This window comes from Nelusetta ayraudi, unplaced genomic scaffold, assembly GCF_046127955.1.
Source record: "Nelusetta ayraudi isolate G7.1 ecotype Tasmania unplaced genomic scaffold, CSIRO-AGI_Nayr_v1 ptg000061l, whole genome shotgun sequence".
In the NCBI taxonomy this organism is placed as follows: domain Eukaryota; kingdom Metazoa; phylum Chordata; class Actinopteri; order Tetraodontiformes; family Monacanthidae; genus Nelusetta; species Nelusetta ayraudi.
Window position 1 is genome coordinate 1,177,424 of NW_027466111.1, and position 13,714 is coordinate 1,191,137.

At 52.4% G+C, this 13,714-nt stretch overlaps 3 protein-coding genes across 3 annotated transcripts; 2 read left to right on the forward strand and 1 right to left on the reverse strand.

The window, feature by feature from the left end:
- Positions 1-3,259, reverse strand: tmem101 (transmembrane protein 101). Its single transcript, XM_076040507.1, has 4 exons — positions 3,022-3,259; positions 1,778-1,958; positions 1,552-1,698; positions 1-924 (listed from the first exon to the last, which is right to left on the reverse strand). Exons 1-4 carry the CDS (start codon positions 3,150-3,152, stop codon positions 616-618), a joined length of 768 nt encoding a protein of 255 aa, XP_075896622.1. The 5' UTR covers positions 3,153-3,259; the 3' UTR covers positions 1-615.
- Positions 3,260-4,300: 1,041 nt separating this feature from the next.
- On the forward strand, positions 4,301-5,130 carry gngt2b (guanine nucleotide binding protein (G protein), gamma transducing activity polypeptide 2b). The gene is made up of 3 exons (XM_076040508.1): positions 4,301-4,534; positions 4,630-4,718; positions 4,858-5,130. Exons 2-3 carry the CDS (start codon positions 4,635-4,637, stop codon positions 4,984-4,986), a joined length of 213 nt encoding a protein of 70 aa, XP_075896623.1. The 5' UTR covers positions 4,301-4,534; positions 4,630-4,634; the 3' UTR covers positions 4,987-5,130.
- Positions 5,131-6,883: 1,753 nt separating this feature from the next.
- LOC142897866 (inactive all-trans-retinol 13,14-reductase) lies at positions 6,884-13,504 on the forward strand. The gene is made up of 11 exons (XM_076040488.1): positions 6,884-7,102; positions 8,257-8,439; positions 8,893-9,134; positions 9,345-9,540; positions 9,625-9,822; positions 9,900-10,019; positions 10,093-10,231; positions 10,899-11,008; positions 11,089-11,255; positions 11,591-11,750; positions 13,251-13,504. Exons 1-11 carry the CDS (start codon positions 6,946-6,948, stop codon positions 13,418-13,420), a joined length of 1,842 nt encoding a protein of 613 aa, XP_075896603.1. The 5' UTR covers positions 6,884-6,945; the 3' UTR covers positions 13,421-13,504.
- The last annotated feature ends 210 nt before the right edge of the window (positions 13,505-13,714 follow it).

The window sequence follows — 13,714 nt, forward strand, 5'->3', positions numbered from 1 at the left end:
TTCGGTGAGATCAACGTCTTTATTATTGAACCTTCAGCCAATCAGCAACAGGCAAGAAGCACAAGAAAATAAATAAAAACATTGAGAAAATATTCCTGCAAACACAATTAGCATGTTTTCTGTAAACCAAAAATAAGAGAGTGAGAGAGAGAGAGAGAGAGAGAGAGGGGGGGGGGCAGGGGGGGGGGGGCTCCCTTTAGGACACCTGCAGGACTTCCAGGAGAGTTTCTGCTGACTGCTAATGCCTGCAACACGGCTGGATGTGTAAATCCTTATGAAAGTCATCGCAATGAAAACATTTTTCCAGACAAACTGGCAACCCTCAAATATTTGTAAAAAAAAGAGGAAACATTTTTCCGTCATGCATCTCAGCACAAGATGTTTTCCCCGACAACTGTGAGGAACCGGGAGACGAAAGCCAGGCGTCGTCTCTGAAGAATAAACTTCCATCTCAAGGCTTCCAATCCTTTCACAATAAAAGGTGCCTCCCTGCGGACAGTCGCCACGCAGGAAGCTGCTGTGACTGCAGGACGTCCCGCAGCAGTCTGGCGGCCCTTTGAGTCCCGAGAGCCGCGGCGGGTCGACGCCTCAGTCTGTCAGTGGCGGTGGGCGGTGCTAAGCGTCGGTGGCCAGGATGAGCGCCGCCCCGAAGACGGCCACGTTGTGTCCGATGAGCTTCATCTGGTTCCAGAACTCCACCTTGCGGCCGTGGTGCCAGTAGCCCAGGTTCCCGTCGATGAGCAGGACGACGAGCGGCAGCGCCACCGCCAGGACCTGCGCCGCCTGGCGCACGTAGCAGCCCGACAGGAAGGCCAGCGCCAGGACGCCCAGCAGCACCTCCAGCAGCACCAGGGTCAGCTCCCCGCCCACGATGTGGTTCAGGTAGGCCTGCCGGTCCTCCTTGCTGTGCTGCAGGGAGTACACCTAGTGGCCAGACAGGGCAGCGCAACCTCCCGTCAGAAACACCGTCTCCGGGTTCCTCCTCCACCAACACCACCTCAACCAGTGTGTGTGTGTGTGTGTGTGTGTTACATAACTCCACCTCCTCTTCCTACACTGTTCACAGGGTGTGTGATACTGGTCCCGGGTGAGCTGGAGTCATTGGGCAATGATGGTGGCGAGTTCCAACTCACCCGCGGCAGGTATCACTGCCCTCTGTGACATCACAGGGGGCAGCGTAGGAAGAGGAGGTGGAGTTATGTAGTGGATACACACACACACACACACACACACACACACACACACACACACACACACACACACACACACACACACACACACACACACACACGGATGGATGGATGGATGGAAGGAAGGAAGGAAGGATGGATGGAAGGATGGAAGGAGGGATGGATGGATGGAAGGAGGGATGGAAGGAAGGATGGATGGAAGGAAGGATGGATGGATGGAAGGATGGAAGGAAGGATGGATGGATGGATGGATGGAAGGATGGAAGGAAGGAAGGAAGGATGGATGGATGGAAGGATGGAAGGAAGGATGGATGGAAGGAAGGAAGGATGAGAAGGTGCAGGGGACTGCTGGAGGTCTCACCATGCAGGTGAGGTAGACTCCCAGGAAGACCTGTCCGGTGGACTGCAGGGACCTGCTGCGGGCCTTCTGCCTGTAGACCTCGCCAGCCCCGCTGGCCAGCACCAGGAAGCCTCCGACCACGGCCAGCACCCTGGAGTACATCCTGACCTGGAGGAGGACACACAACACCGAGGAGCTCCAGAGACCAGAGTCCAGACCACAGAGGAGGAGCAGGAGGAGGACTCACCTTCAGCCAGTCGGTGTAGAAGACCTGCTCTCCGACGTACGAGGCGTACGTGCTGAGCGCCAGCTGGACGGCGGCGGCCATGGCGAACCACCTCCTCTTCACGCCGAAGGACATGAAGCTGGCGCACAGCACGGCGGCGCCCATGTCCACGTACAGGTAGGGCACGGGGATGTCTGGCTTCCTGTAGGAGCCGCCAGGGAGACAGGAAGGGGGAGGAGCTTCAGAACAGGGCAGCAGCACTCTCCTGCCATCATCATCATCATCATCATCATCATCATCATCATCATCATCATCATCACAGTGTTTCTCCAGACTTCTGCTCGGTGAACTGCAGCTGTGGACCTGGTCTGGAACTACTGACTCTTCCTCCAAGCCTCTCTGATCCGGTTCACAGAAATCCTGAAGGAGAACCGTGTTCACTCACAGTTCAGCATCACACAACTGTTCACACACTGGAAGCTCTGAGGAGGAGGTGTCAAGAACACCCAGTGAAAGCAGCCCATTAACAGCTCCGCCCACTGGAATAGATGGAGCTCCAATAGTGTTGAAGCTTCACCAGAGACTACAGGCGGTCAACCAGCCAGAGGTCAACCAGCCAAAGGTCAAGCGTCTGAATCCATGTTTGCATTTAAGAGCAGTTTGAGATGATTGAGCCACACCAGCTGACTTCCCACCAGTGATGAGAGGACAGAGAGGGCGGGGCCGGGACGGGCCGGACCCGCCCACCACAGACCCACAACTGACAAATGACAGACTACACACAACTGCACCCCGTCTTTACCACAACAAGCCAATCTGTAATTAGAAACTACCCCTCCCTCGCCCCCCCACTCTCACCCAGAGACAGACAGAAGGACGGAGGGACAGTTTCCATTCAGTGAAAGCACAACGCTGTCTTTCATTCTCTGCACTGCATGCATCACTCGCTTTGGCAGCGTCACCGTATGTTCCCCAGTGTCTGTCAATAAAGTTCTTTAAATTGAATAGAGAGAGAGAGAGAGAGAGAGAGAGAGAGAGAGAGAGAGAGAGAGAGAGAGAGAGCGCTAACTAGCTCGCCGGCTAGCTCGGAACTGTCTACGTCGACTATGACGAACGAAGCAAACGTAAAAGTTTGTTTCCTGTACGAGTCCAGCCAACTCAAGTCAACGACATCCGCAGTAAACTACAGTCAACTACACCGAAAAGTGACGGCGGTCGCGCGCCAAGTTAGCCTGTTAGCCCGTTAGCAGCGGTGCTAAACTCACCTCTTGGAGTCCGCTCGCTCCGCGAACAGCATCAACATGCTGAAGCAGTTCCAGAAGCCGAACCGGGTCAAGATAAAGGCTCCGAACTGGCCGAGGAACCGCATCGCCTGCTTCCCGCTGGGGGCTGCCATCCTGACCGGAAGTCTCTCCTACGGCCACTTCCGGACTGAAGGAAGGCTGCTTCCTTCTCAACTGAGGGATTTTATTACGTCTGACGTGCGGAGGGGAAAAAAAAGTCTGCACACGGAACGCCGCTGTGCTCTTATTTTGAAAAGACGGTTCCTTCGCTTTGGGGCAGTCGTAGATCATAGTGGGCGGATTGATGACGTAACAGGAAGAGGCGGGAAGGTGTTTGCCGCCACCTACTGGACAGATTATATAACTGCAGATATATAGTACATTTAATGAACTAAAATAACGTAAAGCAGAGTAAGGCTCAAGAAAACTACACAACAAAGTAAAGAAAAAAAACTTAAATATTCCACCATTTTCTGCACATATTTACAGACCACATATGAGTGAAATATTTGATCGCATGAATGAACAACAAGAGAATATAAAACATCTCCTGAAATTATCCAGCAAACTACTAAACTGTGAATTTATCCAGGAAACTTTATCGACGTGTTTAATTGAACAAGAGTTCAGAGTGACTAAGCTGCAGAGGACCTTCAGGTCCTTCAGGTGCTCAGCGACTGAGTGGGCCATCAGTGATCTCAGTGACGTGTCCGCAGCTAATCCTGCCCCCGGTGGACTGACCCAGATCCTGAGAGCAGCTTAGAGGAACCTGTACATCCCTCAGGTCAGCGTCCGTCCGTCCGTCCTGGAGCCGCAGCTCCTCAGTCAAATCAAAGCAGAGGCCTGACCCCCGTGGTGACGCTGTCAGAAAAGTGGGCCACCGTAAAAAGCAAACAGGGGGTTCAGATGGTCTCTGGGTCGCAGCTTGGCTGGCACGCAGGGAGGTTCTGCGAGCCTTGGAGTGAAACCAGCTGGATGTTCCTGCTTCTCCGTCACGATGCTTCAATCCAACAAAAATACACCTTCTGCCAATCAGGTGACTGTAAGCACAGAAGAGTGTAACTGTCAAAGCCACTGATTGGTTGGCGAAGACTTGGCCCCGCCCACCTCCTCCTGGTATCCACTTATATGATACAACTAAATGTGACTGACTGTTTTTCATCGCAATTTAAATCAGCTGCTCTTTTGTTTGTGTTCTCTCACTTTCTCCTCCTCCTCCTCCTCCTCCTCCTCCTCCGTGGTCTCAGCCTCCTCCTGCTTCCGGTCCAGGCTCGGTCACGGCTCCTGATTGTTTAATCCCATCACGGAGGATTGGTGACATCAGGCCCAATCCTGTGGCGACCTGGGCTGCGGGGATCAGCGGGGATGAAGAGCAGTGGGACAGCGAGGATCAGTCAGTGTGCGGGAGGAGTCCAGAAGGAAGAGGAAGCCTCCAGTCCATGAGCTCCTAGGGGCCGACACTTGTCAAGCGATCGCTGGGAGTCCAGTTCAACAGGTGAGGGAGGTCCGGGGCTCCGTGAGTAGAACTTTTGAAAGTTGTCCTCGTCGCTGTGACGTTCCAACATCCTCCTGCTTCTCCCCCGGCCGCAGCCAGGATGGCTCGGGACATGTCCGATAAGGAGATCCTGAAGATGGAGCTGGATCAGCTGAAGAAGGAAGTGAGCACGCCGCGCTCATCGGTGAGTGGTCTTCATCGTCGGTACCCCCGCAGAACCCAAGCTCCCGCCGGCAGCCGAGCCCCGGCTCGCTGTCAGCGGGACACGTTGGAGAAGCGACCATGCTGTTTGTGACCGTCGCTCTGCTCCCTCTGACCAACAGGTGGCGTCCAACTGTACGGACACCATCTCCTTCGTGGAGAACCTGGCGCCCAACGACCCGCTCATCAAAGGAGTGCCGGACGACAAGAACCCGTACAAAGGAGACAAGGGAGGCTGCGTAATCACATAGCAGGAGCCGGGGGGTTTTTGTATGAGCTGTTCGAGGTCATGTGACGCTCGCTGTGTTGCTGTAGAGGTCATGTGACTCAGGTTGTAACTAGAAAGTCCCGCTGTAACTGTCACTTTGTAATTAAACTGCTAGAAGCTTCCACCAGACCTCAGGCCTCTGTGCTTTTTCTGCCGCCCTCTCCCGGTGCCGTTGCGCTCGGCGTCCTGCAGGGGGCGCCGCTGACTCTGGCTCCCTCTAATGGGATTCCGGCCGGGCCAATCAGACGCTGAGCCGCTTCCTCCGTCCAAGACTTTAAGCCTCTTTCAGCCGCTTCATCCCGGCTTCCTCCTCCGGCTCTCCATCCAATTAGAGCCGATCCCGCACGCCGGAAATACACTGCGGCCGGCGCCGCCTGCTGGTGCTCTCAGGTACCGCCGGACCCCCGTGGAGGCACCGGCCAGGTGATCGTCTTCCTCCTGCAAAAGCAAATAAAACTGCATTACGCAAATGAATGCGATTGACGCTGTAGACTTCAAACCGCCGTAAAGACAAAGTGGATCAGGATCTGGATCAGGCCCTAACCCTAACCCTCCTCCACACTCCACGTCCTAATCTAAATTGTCTTATCAGATAAGAGACGCTGTTGAAGAGTCACGCTGACCTTCAGGGTGTGTGAGGGAGGGGGACAGGGACCCATGCTTGGACTGGAGACACACACACACACACACACACACACACCCACACCCAGTGGGGGCTGCTAGTGTTGGGTGCCTTGCCCAAGGGCACAGCTGGAGCCGGGATTCAAGCGGCTCCAGCGACCGTGCTACCTGAGTTCATGGGTTATCGCAGTTTAAATGAGAAGTACGTTGATGCTCGGTGATTATCGCAGTTTACGACGGAGGTCGGAGGACTCGGTGATATGACAAACATCCCGGCTGTGCAAAGTGCAGATCGAACATCAGCAACAGCAGGTGGCGCTGACGCAGAACGATGTAAGAGGTGGTGATGATGTCACGGGTCCAGACTTCCTCCCTTTGCTGCTGCTGCTGCTGCTGCTGCTGCTGCTGCTTCCTCCTTCAGGGATCTCATGTGTGTCTACAGCTGATTGAAACAATCCATCCAATCAAGAGAGGAATTTCACCGGCCCACTTTTCAGGTTTGCAACGACGCCTTATCACCGTCTGCTGTTGAAACCTGGGGCTCAAAGTCAAGGGCGTCGGTCTAAAGACCGAGTTCAAAGTCTGGAAACATGTCGGAAGGTTGGTTATCGCACAGTCCATAAACTCCAGCAGGTGTTTCTGAAAACACCGGGTTCCAGCAGGACCTCCTGCTGCTTCTGCTGCAGCTCCGTCCTCACGCTCCTCAGACGGCTGGCCGTCAAGGAGAGAGTTCATCCAGTTATTATCTTAATTGCTTTATCAGATAACTGCAGACCTGCGTATTAATAAAAAGCGGAGCTCCAGATACGAGTCGTGAAGATACCAAAAGCAAACAATGTCTCGTCACGCAATCTGCAACTTTCACACTCAACGTGCATGAGGACCTGCAGAAGACAGCATAGTTCGCCCTCTGTTTACAGCCTTCAGTTAGCCGTGGGGTATGAGTGAGTTGCGTGACTTCACAAAGGGCTGCGGCAGCTCCGATCTCCTGAATGCTGAGGCATCATTTTAACAATCTGTGCATCGCGCTGGGACAGAAACGCCAGCTTTATCTTTACTGCTCGTCATAACCAGGTGAGAGAAAATATGCCCTGACCTTTGACCCTCAGTCTACTATAAGGGGCACCAGTGGGGGAGTCTAGAGCTCAGACCTGCTGCAGTGAGAGAGAAGAAGAAGGAGGAGAAGCAGCAGCAGCAGCTTAAGAAGCAGCAGCAGCAGAAGAAGCAGCAGCAGCAGCAGAAGAAGCAGCAGCAGCAGCAGCAGCAGCAGCAGCAGCAGCAGAAGAAGAAGAAGAAGAAGAAGGAGAAGCTCCTCTCCAGGATGTGGCTCCTCATCCTCTTGCTGTGGCTCCTGCTCTGGCTGGCCGGGTCCTACTGGTACCTGTTTGGGAAGAAGAGTCCCTTCAGCCTGGAGTCGCTGAGACCTCCTGGACCACGAGAGTTGGACCAGAAGAAGAGAGACAAGGTCATCAAGCAAGGTAAAAATATCCGCAGGGCCACAATCACACAGTCCAGAGGTTCTACTGGTTCTGGAGCAGAGCTGGCAGTCATGGAGTACACAACTATGTGAGCGACTGCTGCTGGCATTGGAAGAACATGATGGCTACTTATGTTTTAAAAAGTGCTCTAAAAGACACAAATTGTGTTCAAAGTTATTAGCTATTCACTTTTTATTGATTTCCAGCTGACGTTGCTTGAAGTGGACAACAGCGGTTGACCTCTGCTGGTGCGTGGTTGAATATTAAAGCCGATGATATTTTAGAGGACCTCGGCTTTTTCCGACGTTTTCAGAGAAAAATAAAGACGTAGAAAATAAGACACTGGTCAGAACTATCGTCAGAGTTCTCTTGTGTTGCAGTTAGAAAAGACAAAATAAAGCACACTATTGAGAGGAGAAAAACTCAAAAGGTTTTCACTTTTCAGAAGCTGCACCTTCTTCCTGATACTTTAGCGAAGAAGTTGAATCTGTACTTTTACCACAGTATTTTTTTTTTATGTACTTTTACTGTGGTACTGACAGTCCATACTTTTCCTACCTCTGTTCTGAAGCTCTGAGCGACTCTTTCAGGTACCGCTGATCTGAGCTTGGCCATCAACAACAACAACAGAGTCTGACACCGGCTCAGTGGTCTAGTGGTAGAGTGTCTGCCCTGAGACTGGTAGGTTGTGGGTTCGATCCCCGGCCGAGTCAGACCAAAGACTGTAAAAATGGTACCCATTGCCTCCCTGCTTGGCACTCAGTATTCAGGGTTGGAATTGGGGGGGGTTGGATCACCCAATGATTCCCGGGCGCAGCACTGCAGCTGCCCACCGCTCACCGCTCCCCCTCCCTCAGGGGATGATGGGTCAAATGCGGAGGACAAATTTCGCATCCTTCGGGATGTGACTTTAAACTTTCTGTTCTTAACCAAAGTGGAGTTCTTTGGCAGTAAAATCCTGCAGTGATTCTTCAGTCTGATGTTTTATCTTAATGAACTTATCAAAACTTATCAGCAGCCTTATCAGCAGGAAGCTGCAGGAATCAGTGTGGCAGCTTCACGCTGCAACTGTTGTGTAACATCACGGTTACACAACTCTGCACTCTCTGCAGATAAAACCCATGAGTTGAGAGGTTGTTTTTTCCTCACTGCAGGTTTCAGCCCCGATAAAGTTCCTCAGGACCTGGACGTCATCGTGGTCGGCAGCGGCATCGGCGGGCTGACGGCCGCAGCCACGCTGGCCAAAGCCGGCAAGAAGGTCCTGGTTCTGGAGCAGCACGACCAGGCTGGAGGCTGCTGCCACACCTACATTGAGAAGGGCTTCGAGTTCGACGTGGGTAAGAACTGTTCCTGCTGGACCCAGCTGGTTCTTGCTGGGTCCTGCTGGCTCCTGCTGGTTCTTGCTGGGTCCTGCTGGCTCCTACAAAATCCAACTGCACATCAGCAAAATTTGCATTTCAAATTGAAAATTTCAAATGCTGCTTCTGCCAAGTCACTTCCATTTTCTTTGTCTACAATGTGAGTAGCAGTCGTCCAAGAGAAGGATGACTAGGTCCTGATTTCTTCTCCAGAAACATAATCTGACTTCTAAAATGGGCAAAGGTTGAATATTTTCCTGAGAAATAAGATTCTTGGAAGCAAAAATCTTATGCCCACAGGCCAGAGACGCCTTCACAAAGAAGTTCAGCGCGTGTGAATGTGTCAAAGTTGCTCCAGTATGAGACTGATGGTTCTCCTCCTTCCTGAGGAACATCACGATCATTTAACAGCAGCCGCCGTCTCTCCTGCAGGCCTTCACTACATCGGCCAGCTTCACGAGAACAGCCTGCTGCGGATCGCCTTCGACCAGCTGTCTGAAGGTCAGTTGGAGTTCCAGCAGCTGAAGCAGCACTTTGACACCATCCACATCGGCTTGGATGACCACAAGAGGGAGTACACAATCCTGTCGGGCAAGACGGACATGAAGAACCACCTGATGAAGCAGTTCCCAGAGGACACGGAGGCCATCGAGACCTTCTTCAAAATCATGAAGGTACCAAGGCCTCATGGATCAACTTTCGCTCCTTCTCTCCTTATCAGGTCTTCTCGCTCCTTCTCTCCTCATCAGGTCTTCTACCAACATTTCTCTTTGATCAGCTCTTCTAACATATTCTCTCCTCCACCAGATTGTCCACCACCTTCTCTCCACCATCAGGTCTTCTCTTCTCCATCAGCTCTTCTCACACCTTCTCTCCTCCACCAGATCTCTGCTAAGAAGACCCACTACCTGGCCACTCTGAAGCTGATCCCTCAGTGGGTTTCTCTGCTCCTGCTCAAGTCCGGCCTGGCCAACCTGCTCTCCGAGGTCTTCCGCCTTTCGGGAACCTCGGCCACAGAGCTGGTGAGCAGCTTGACCAGCAACAAGGACCTCCACGTCATCTTCTCCTATCTATTCTACGGTGAGAAGAAGCTCAGAACTGCCGCCGTCAGTCAGTCTAGGGGAGGTGAGCTCTGATCCTGGATTCTCCACCGTGTGTCTCCAGGTGTGCCGCCCAGGGACTCCAGCATTCTGATCAACGCCCTCCTGATTCACCACTACAAGCGAGGTGCCTACTACCCCAAGGGTGGCGCCAGCGAGATCGCCTTCCACATCATCCGCACCATCCAGAAGTACGGGGGAAACTGCCTGGTCCGAGCTCCGGTCTCCCAGATCCTGGTGAACCAGCAGGGGGCGGCTTACGGTGAGGAGAACCTCTGTTCCTTCTTCTGAGGGCCACAATTCTCAACAGCCATCTGAAGAAGTTCCTGGTCACGGCAGGTGTGAAGGTGAGGAAGGGCCAGGAGGAAGTGGAGCTTCACGCCCCGGTGGTGGTGTCAAACTGCGGCATCTTCACCACCTTCCAGAAACTGCTCCCCCCGGAGGTCGGCATGAGAACAGGTGGGCGACACGTCCTGGTAAAATCTGGAGCGACGCACCTTCAGACTCACTCTGCACCTCCTGCCTCCTCCAGACGTCCAGGAGAGGCTGAACATGATGCAGCACGGCCGAGGCTCCTTCCTGGTCTTCTCCGGCTTTGATGGAACGGAGGAGGAGCTCGGCCTGGAGTCCACCAACTACTGGCTCTTCAATAACAACGACATGGACAAGTCGTGAGTGTTCGACCCCAAGTCACCCTGGACATAGAGGCAGCAAGCCACCAGGGGGCGCTGCTGTATCACAAACACCGAGACACTCAACTCACAAAGTCCGAGACAGAAAAAGCAGCTGGAGGTCTTTTTCTGCCAATATTGGATTTTTTCCTTTCAGATTTTATTTCCTTTGCTCTATTTGCTCCAAAAAAAACCCAAAGTGTTTCTACAGATTAAATTACTCCCACATGTTGTCCCATCATGATTCAGTTATTCACTACGAATGCTGTTCCATGTTCAGGCCACTAGGTGGCACACGGCCTCGGCCAGGTTTCAGGATTGAGGTCATAAACTGTGTCGCACTGATTCTTCTGGGCTGATGAGATCTGATCTGATCTGCTGTGGTCTGATCTGATCTGATCTGATCTGATCTGATCTGCTGTGGTCTGATCTGATCTGCTCTGATCTGATCTGATCTGATCTGATCTGCTGTGGTCTGATCTGATCTGATCTGATCTGATCTGATCTGATCTGCTGTGGTCTGATCTGATCTGCTCTGATCTGATCTGATCTGATCTGATCTGATCTGCTGTGGTCTGATCTGATCTGATCTGATCTGATCTGCTGTGGTCTGATCTGATCTGATCTGATCTGCTGTGGTCTGATCTGATCTGCTGTGGTCTCCAAGGATGGACGACTACTTCGCTCTGAGCAAAGAGGAGGCGCCCGACAACATCCCCATGATGTTCATCACCGTGCCGTCGGCCAAAGACCCCGAGGCCGCTGCCAGACACCCTGGTAGGCACCGTCACTGCAGTGAGTCCTGCTCAAAGTTCACCACCGTCAATACCACCAGCGTGCTGGTCTGCTGTCCACAGGGAAGTCCTGCATGACCATCCTGACCATGGTCAAGTACGAGTGGTTCGAGGAGTGGAAGGACACCACGGTGCGCAAGCGGGGCGACCAGTACCACCAGTACAAGATGAGGTTCGCCAAGAGGCTCTTCGACTGGGCCTGCACCGTCTTCCCCAAGATCAAGGACAAGGTAGGAGGTCCAGGAAGGTCCAGGTCCAACTGCAGGCTCCGAGGCAGCTGCAGCATCTCCAGGATTCAAAGTTTCAAAGATTTTTACTTGCCAGAAAGTGACGTGATGGCGTCTCACTGGGTACAAAGAAAGTATGAAAAGATGTTTTCAAAAAAAAGTGGCAAGTTAAGGGTGGAGGTGTGAAAACAGCGGGATGTCATAGAACATAAGTACTTGCAAACAATGGAATACAAAGTATGTAACAGTACCATAATCATATATAATACTAATAACACTAATAAAGTGATAATGCTAAGTAGTGGTGGTCACGACTGACTCCTGCTGGTCCACTGCAGCTGGTGTTCCAGGACGTAGCCACGCCCCTGACCAACACGCACTACCTGGGGGCCCAGCGTGGAGCCATGTACTCAGCAGAGCACAACCTGGAGCGCTTCCACGCCGAGGCCGTGGCCCGCAACAGGTGCAACACCCCGGTGAAAAACCTCTACCTCTCAGGTGAGGCCCCTCCCCCAGCGCAGGAGACAAACACTGGAATCAGTCAGTCAGCATCAGCAGTACCTGCTCTCCAACACCAGGGGAACTTCAGATACCTTCCAGGCAGAAATTAAACCGCAAACAGAGATGAAGTCAGCAAAGAAAGAACAACTTTCAGGAACATCAGTCTGTCGACCTGGAAGCAGCCGCAGGAGAAGCAGAGGAGTCGCAGGGCCTTCAGAGTGGAACGAGACTTTAAAGGAGATCAGGTCCCAACGGGACTCATTGCCTCTTCATTTCATATATGGGATTGTTCAGATTTCACATTCAGATATTATTGCAAAAACAAAACTACGTTGAGAGCATCGTCGCTGCGTCGCTCACGTGATTGTTGGTATTCAACGTTCAAGATTTGTCGGTGTTTCGGCGTAAACCTGCGTCTTGCTCAGAGAGTCACATGGGTGGCGTTTTGTCCGCTGATGTCACGGAGGTGTGCGCACGTTATTCCATAACTTCCGATTCAACAACTTGTCAGGCCGGGACCAAGAGGCAGGACGCAGACGCAGAGGATTCAGGACAGAAGCGCATTTATTACACTCACAATTGAAGCTCAGATCAGAGTGATGAAACACTTAGGCTGTGAAACTCCTATGATCACGGAGATATCGGGGGTGGGGGTGTGGGGTGGGGGGCGGGGAATAAATGAGAACAGAAAATCACTCTGAGGAAGCCAAAGGACGAAAGTCCAAATAATCAAAAACCTAAATCTAATCCAACAAGTTCACAAAATCAGAATCACTCACAAGGAGGAAAAGGCACAAAGCTAAATTACAAACAATGATCTCCTCTCTGAAGAGGGAGGAACTCTCAAAACTTATAGGTAACACAAAAAATCACTCGACCTCGAGGACCAAAGGGGCTTACAGTGTAAATCTCTGGGTACAGGGCTGGGTACGTGTGGCCCAGTCTGAACAGAACCACATCCCATTTGGACACTTGCTTAAAAACAGTGTGCACGGTCAGCACAAAGAGATGCCTGCAGTCTGAACGCAGCCTTACACACACAGGGTAACAAGGCACAGGTGGAAGCAATGGGTGATTGGGTCAGACGCACAGGTGGAACATCAGGAGGGGGGGGCGTGACCTGAAACCAGAGGAAGCTGAGTTAAGCTGTCAAAATAAAACAGGAAATGACGAAACAAAACCTCAGCACGGTGCGACAACATTCATTCATTCATCTTCCAGACCTGCTCAGGGTCCTGGGCTCTGCTGGAGCCCCTCCCAGCTGTCTTAGGGCCAAGGCCGGGGGGACACCCTGGACCAATGGCCAGTGGTGTGACAACAGCATCTCACAAATGTTGTGTGTCTGTGACAATACAAAAATACCGACAATCACACAAGTTGAAGAGTCAGAGAAGATTCAGAGCAGGCAGAGAGTGTGTGTTCACATTGTGTGTGTGTGTGTGTGTGTGTGTGTGTGTGTGTGTGTGTGTGTGTGTGTGTGTGTGTGTGTGTGTCCAGGCCAGGATGTGTTCAGCTGCGGGATCGCCGGCGCCCTGCACGGCGGCCTCCTCTGCGCCTCCTCCGTCCTGGACCACATTGTCTACATCGACCTGCTGCTGCTCAAGAAGAAGCTGAAGAGGAGGAAGAGGAGGGACGCAGCACTGCTGGACAAGATGAAGACGCAGTGAGCGCTGCTCGCTCCTCGCTCCCCCTGCGTGCCGGCGCTGGAACTCCCTCACATGTCTTCCGTGTCATTTCCAGTGGTGTGCAGACAATGTTGTGGTGGTTACACCTGGTGTGAGCGTCGCCAGGCAGGTGTGGTGTTTTCAACGAGGGGAGGAGCAAAGTTAAAATGTGGCTCAATATTTAATTCATCAAACTGAAAAAGCCCTGAATAAAGCTGGCAGAGAACCAGAAGATGCTCCTGGTTGCTGCCTTGAAATCGCTTTTGTTGTTGTTGTTGTCGTTGTGATGTTGTTGTT

Bases quoted from the DNA above. Each gene is read 5' to 3' on its own strand.
- tmem101 (XM_076040507.1), bottom strand. From the start codon at position 3,152: ATGGCAGCCCCCAGCGGGAAGCAGGCGATGCGGTTCCTCGGCCAGTTC. The intron at 1,959-3,021 runs GTGAGTTTAGCA...CGGCTCCTACAG, and splicing joins GAGCGAGCGGACTCCAAGAG to GAAGCCAGACATCCCCGTGC. The intron at 1,699-1,777 runs GTGAGTCCTCCT...GTCCTCCTCCAG, and splicing joins TCTACACCGACTGGCTGAAG to GTCAGGATGTACTCCAGGGT.
- gngt2b (XM_076040508.1), top strand. From the start codon at position 4,635: ATGGCTCGGGACATGTCCGATAAGGAGATCCTGAAGATGGAGCTGGAT. The intron at 4,719-4,857 runs GTGAGTGGTCTT...TCTGACCAACAG, and splicing joins TGAGCACGCCGCGCTCATCG to GTGGCGTCCAACTGTACGGA.
- LOC142897866 (XM_076040488.1), top strand. From the start codon at position 6,946: ATGTGGCTCCTCATCCTCTTGCTGTGGCTCCTGCTCTGGCTGGCCGGG. The intron at 7,103-8,256 runs GTAAAAATATCC...TCCTCACTGCAG, and splicing joins AGACAAGGTCATCAAGCAAG to GTTTCAGCCCCGATAAAGTT. The intron at 9,823-9,899 runs GTGAGGAGAACC...TGGTCACGGCAG, and splicing joins CCAGCAGGGGGCGGCTTACG to GTGTGAAGGTGAGGAAGGGC.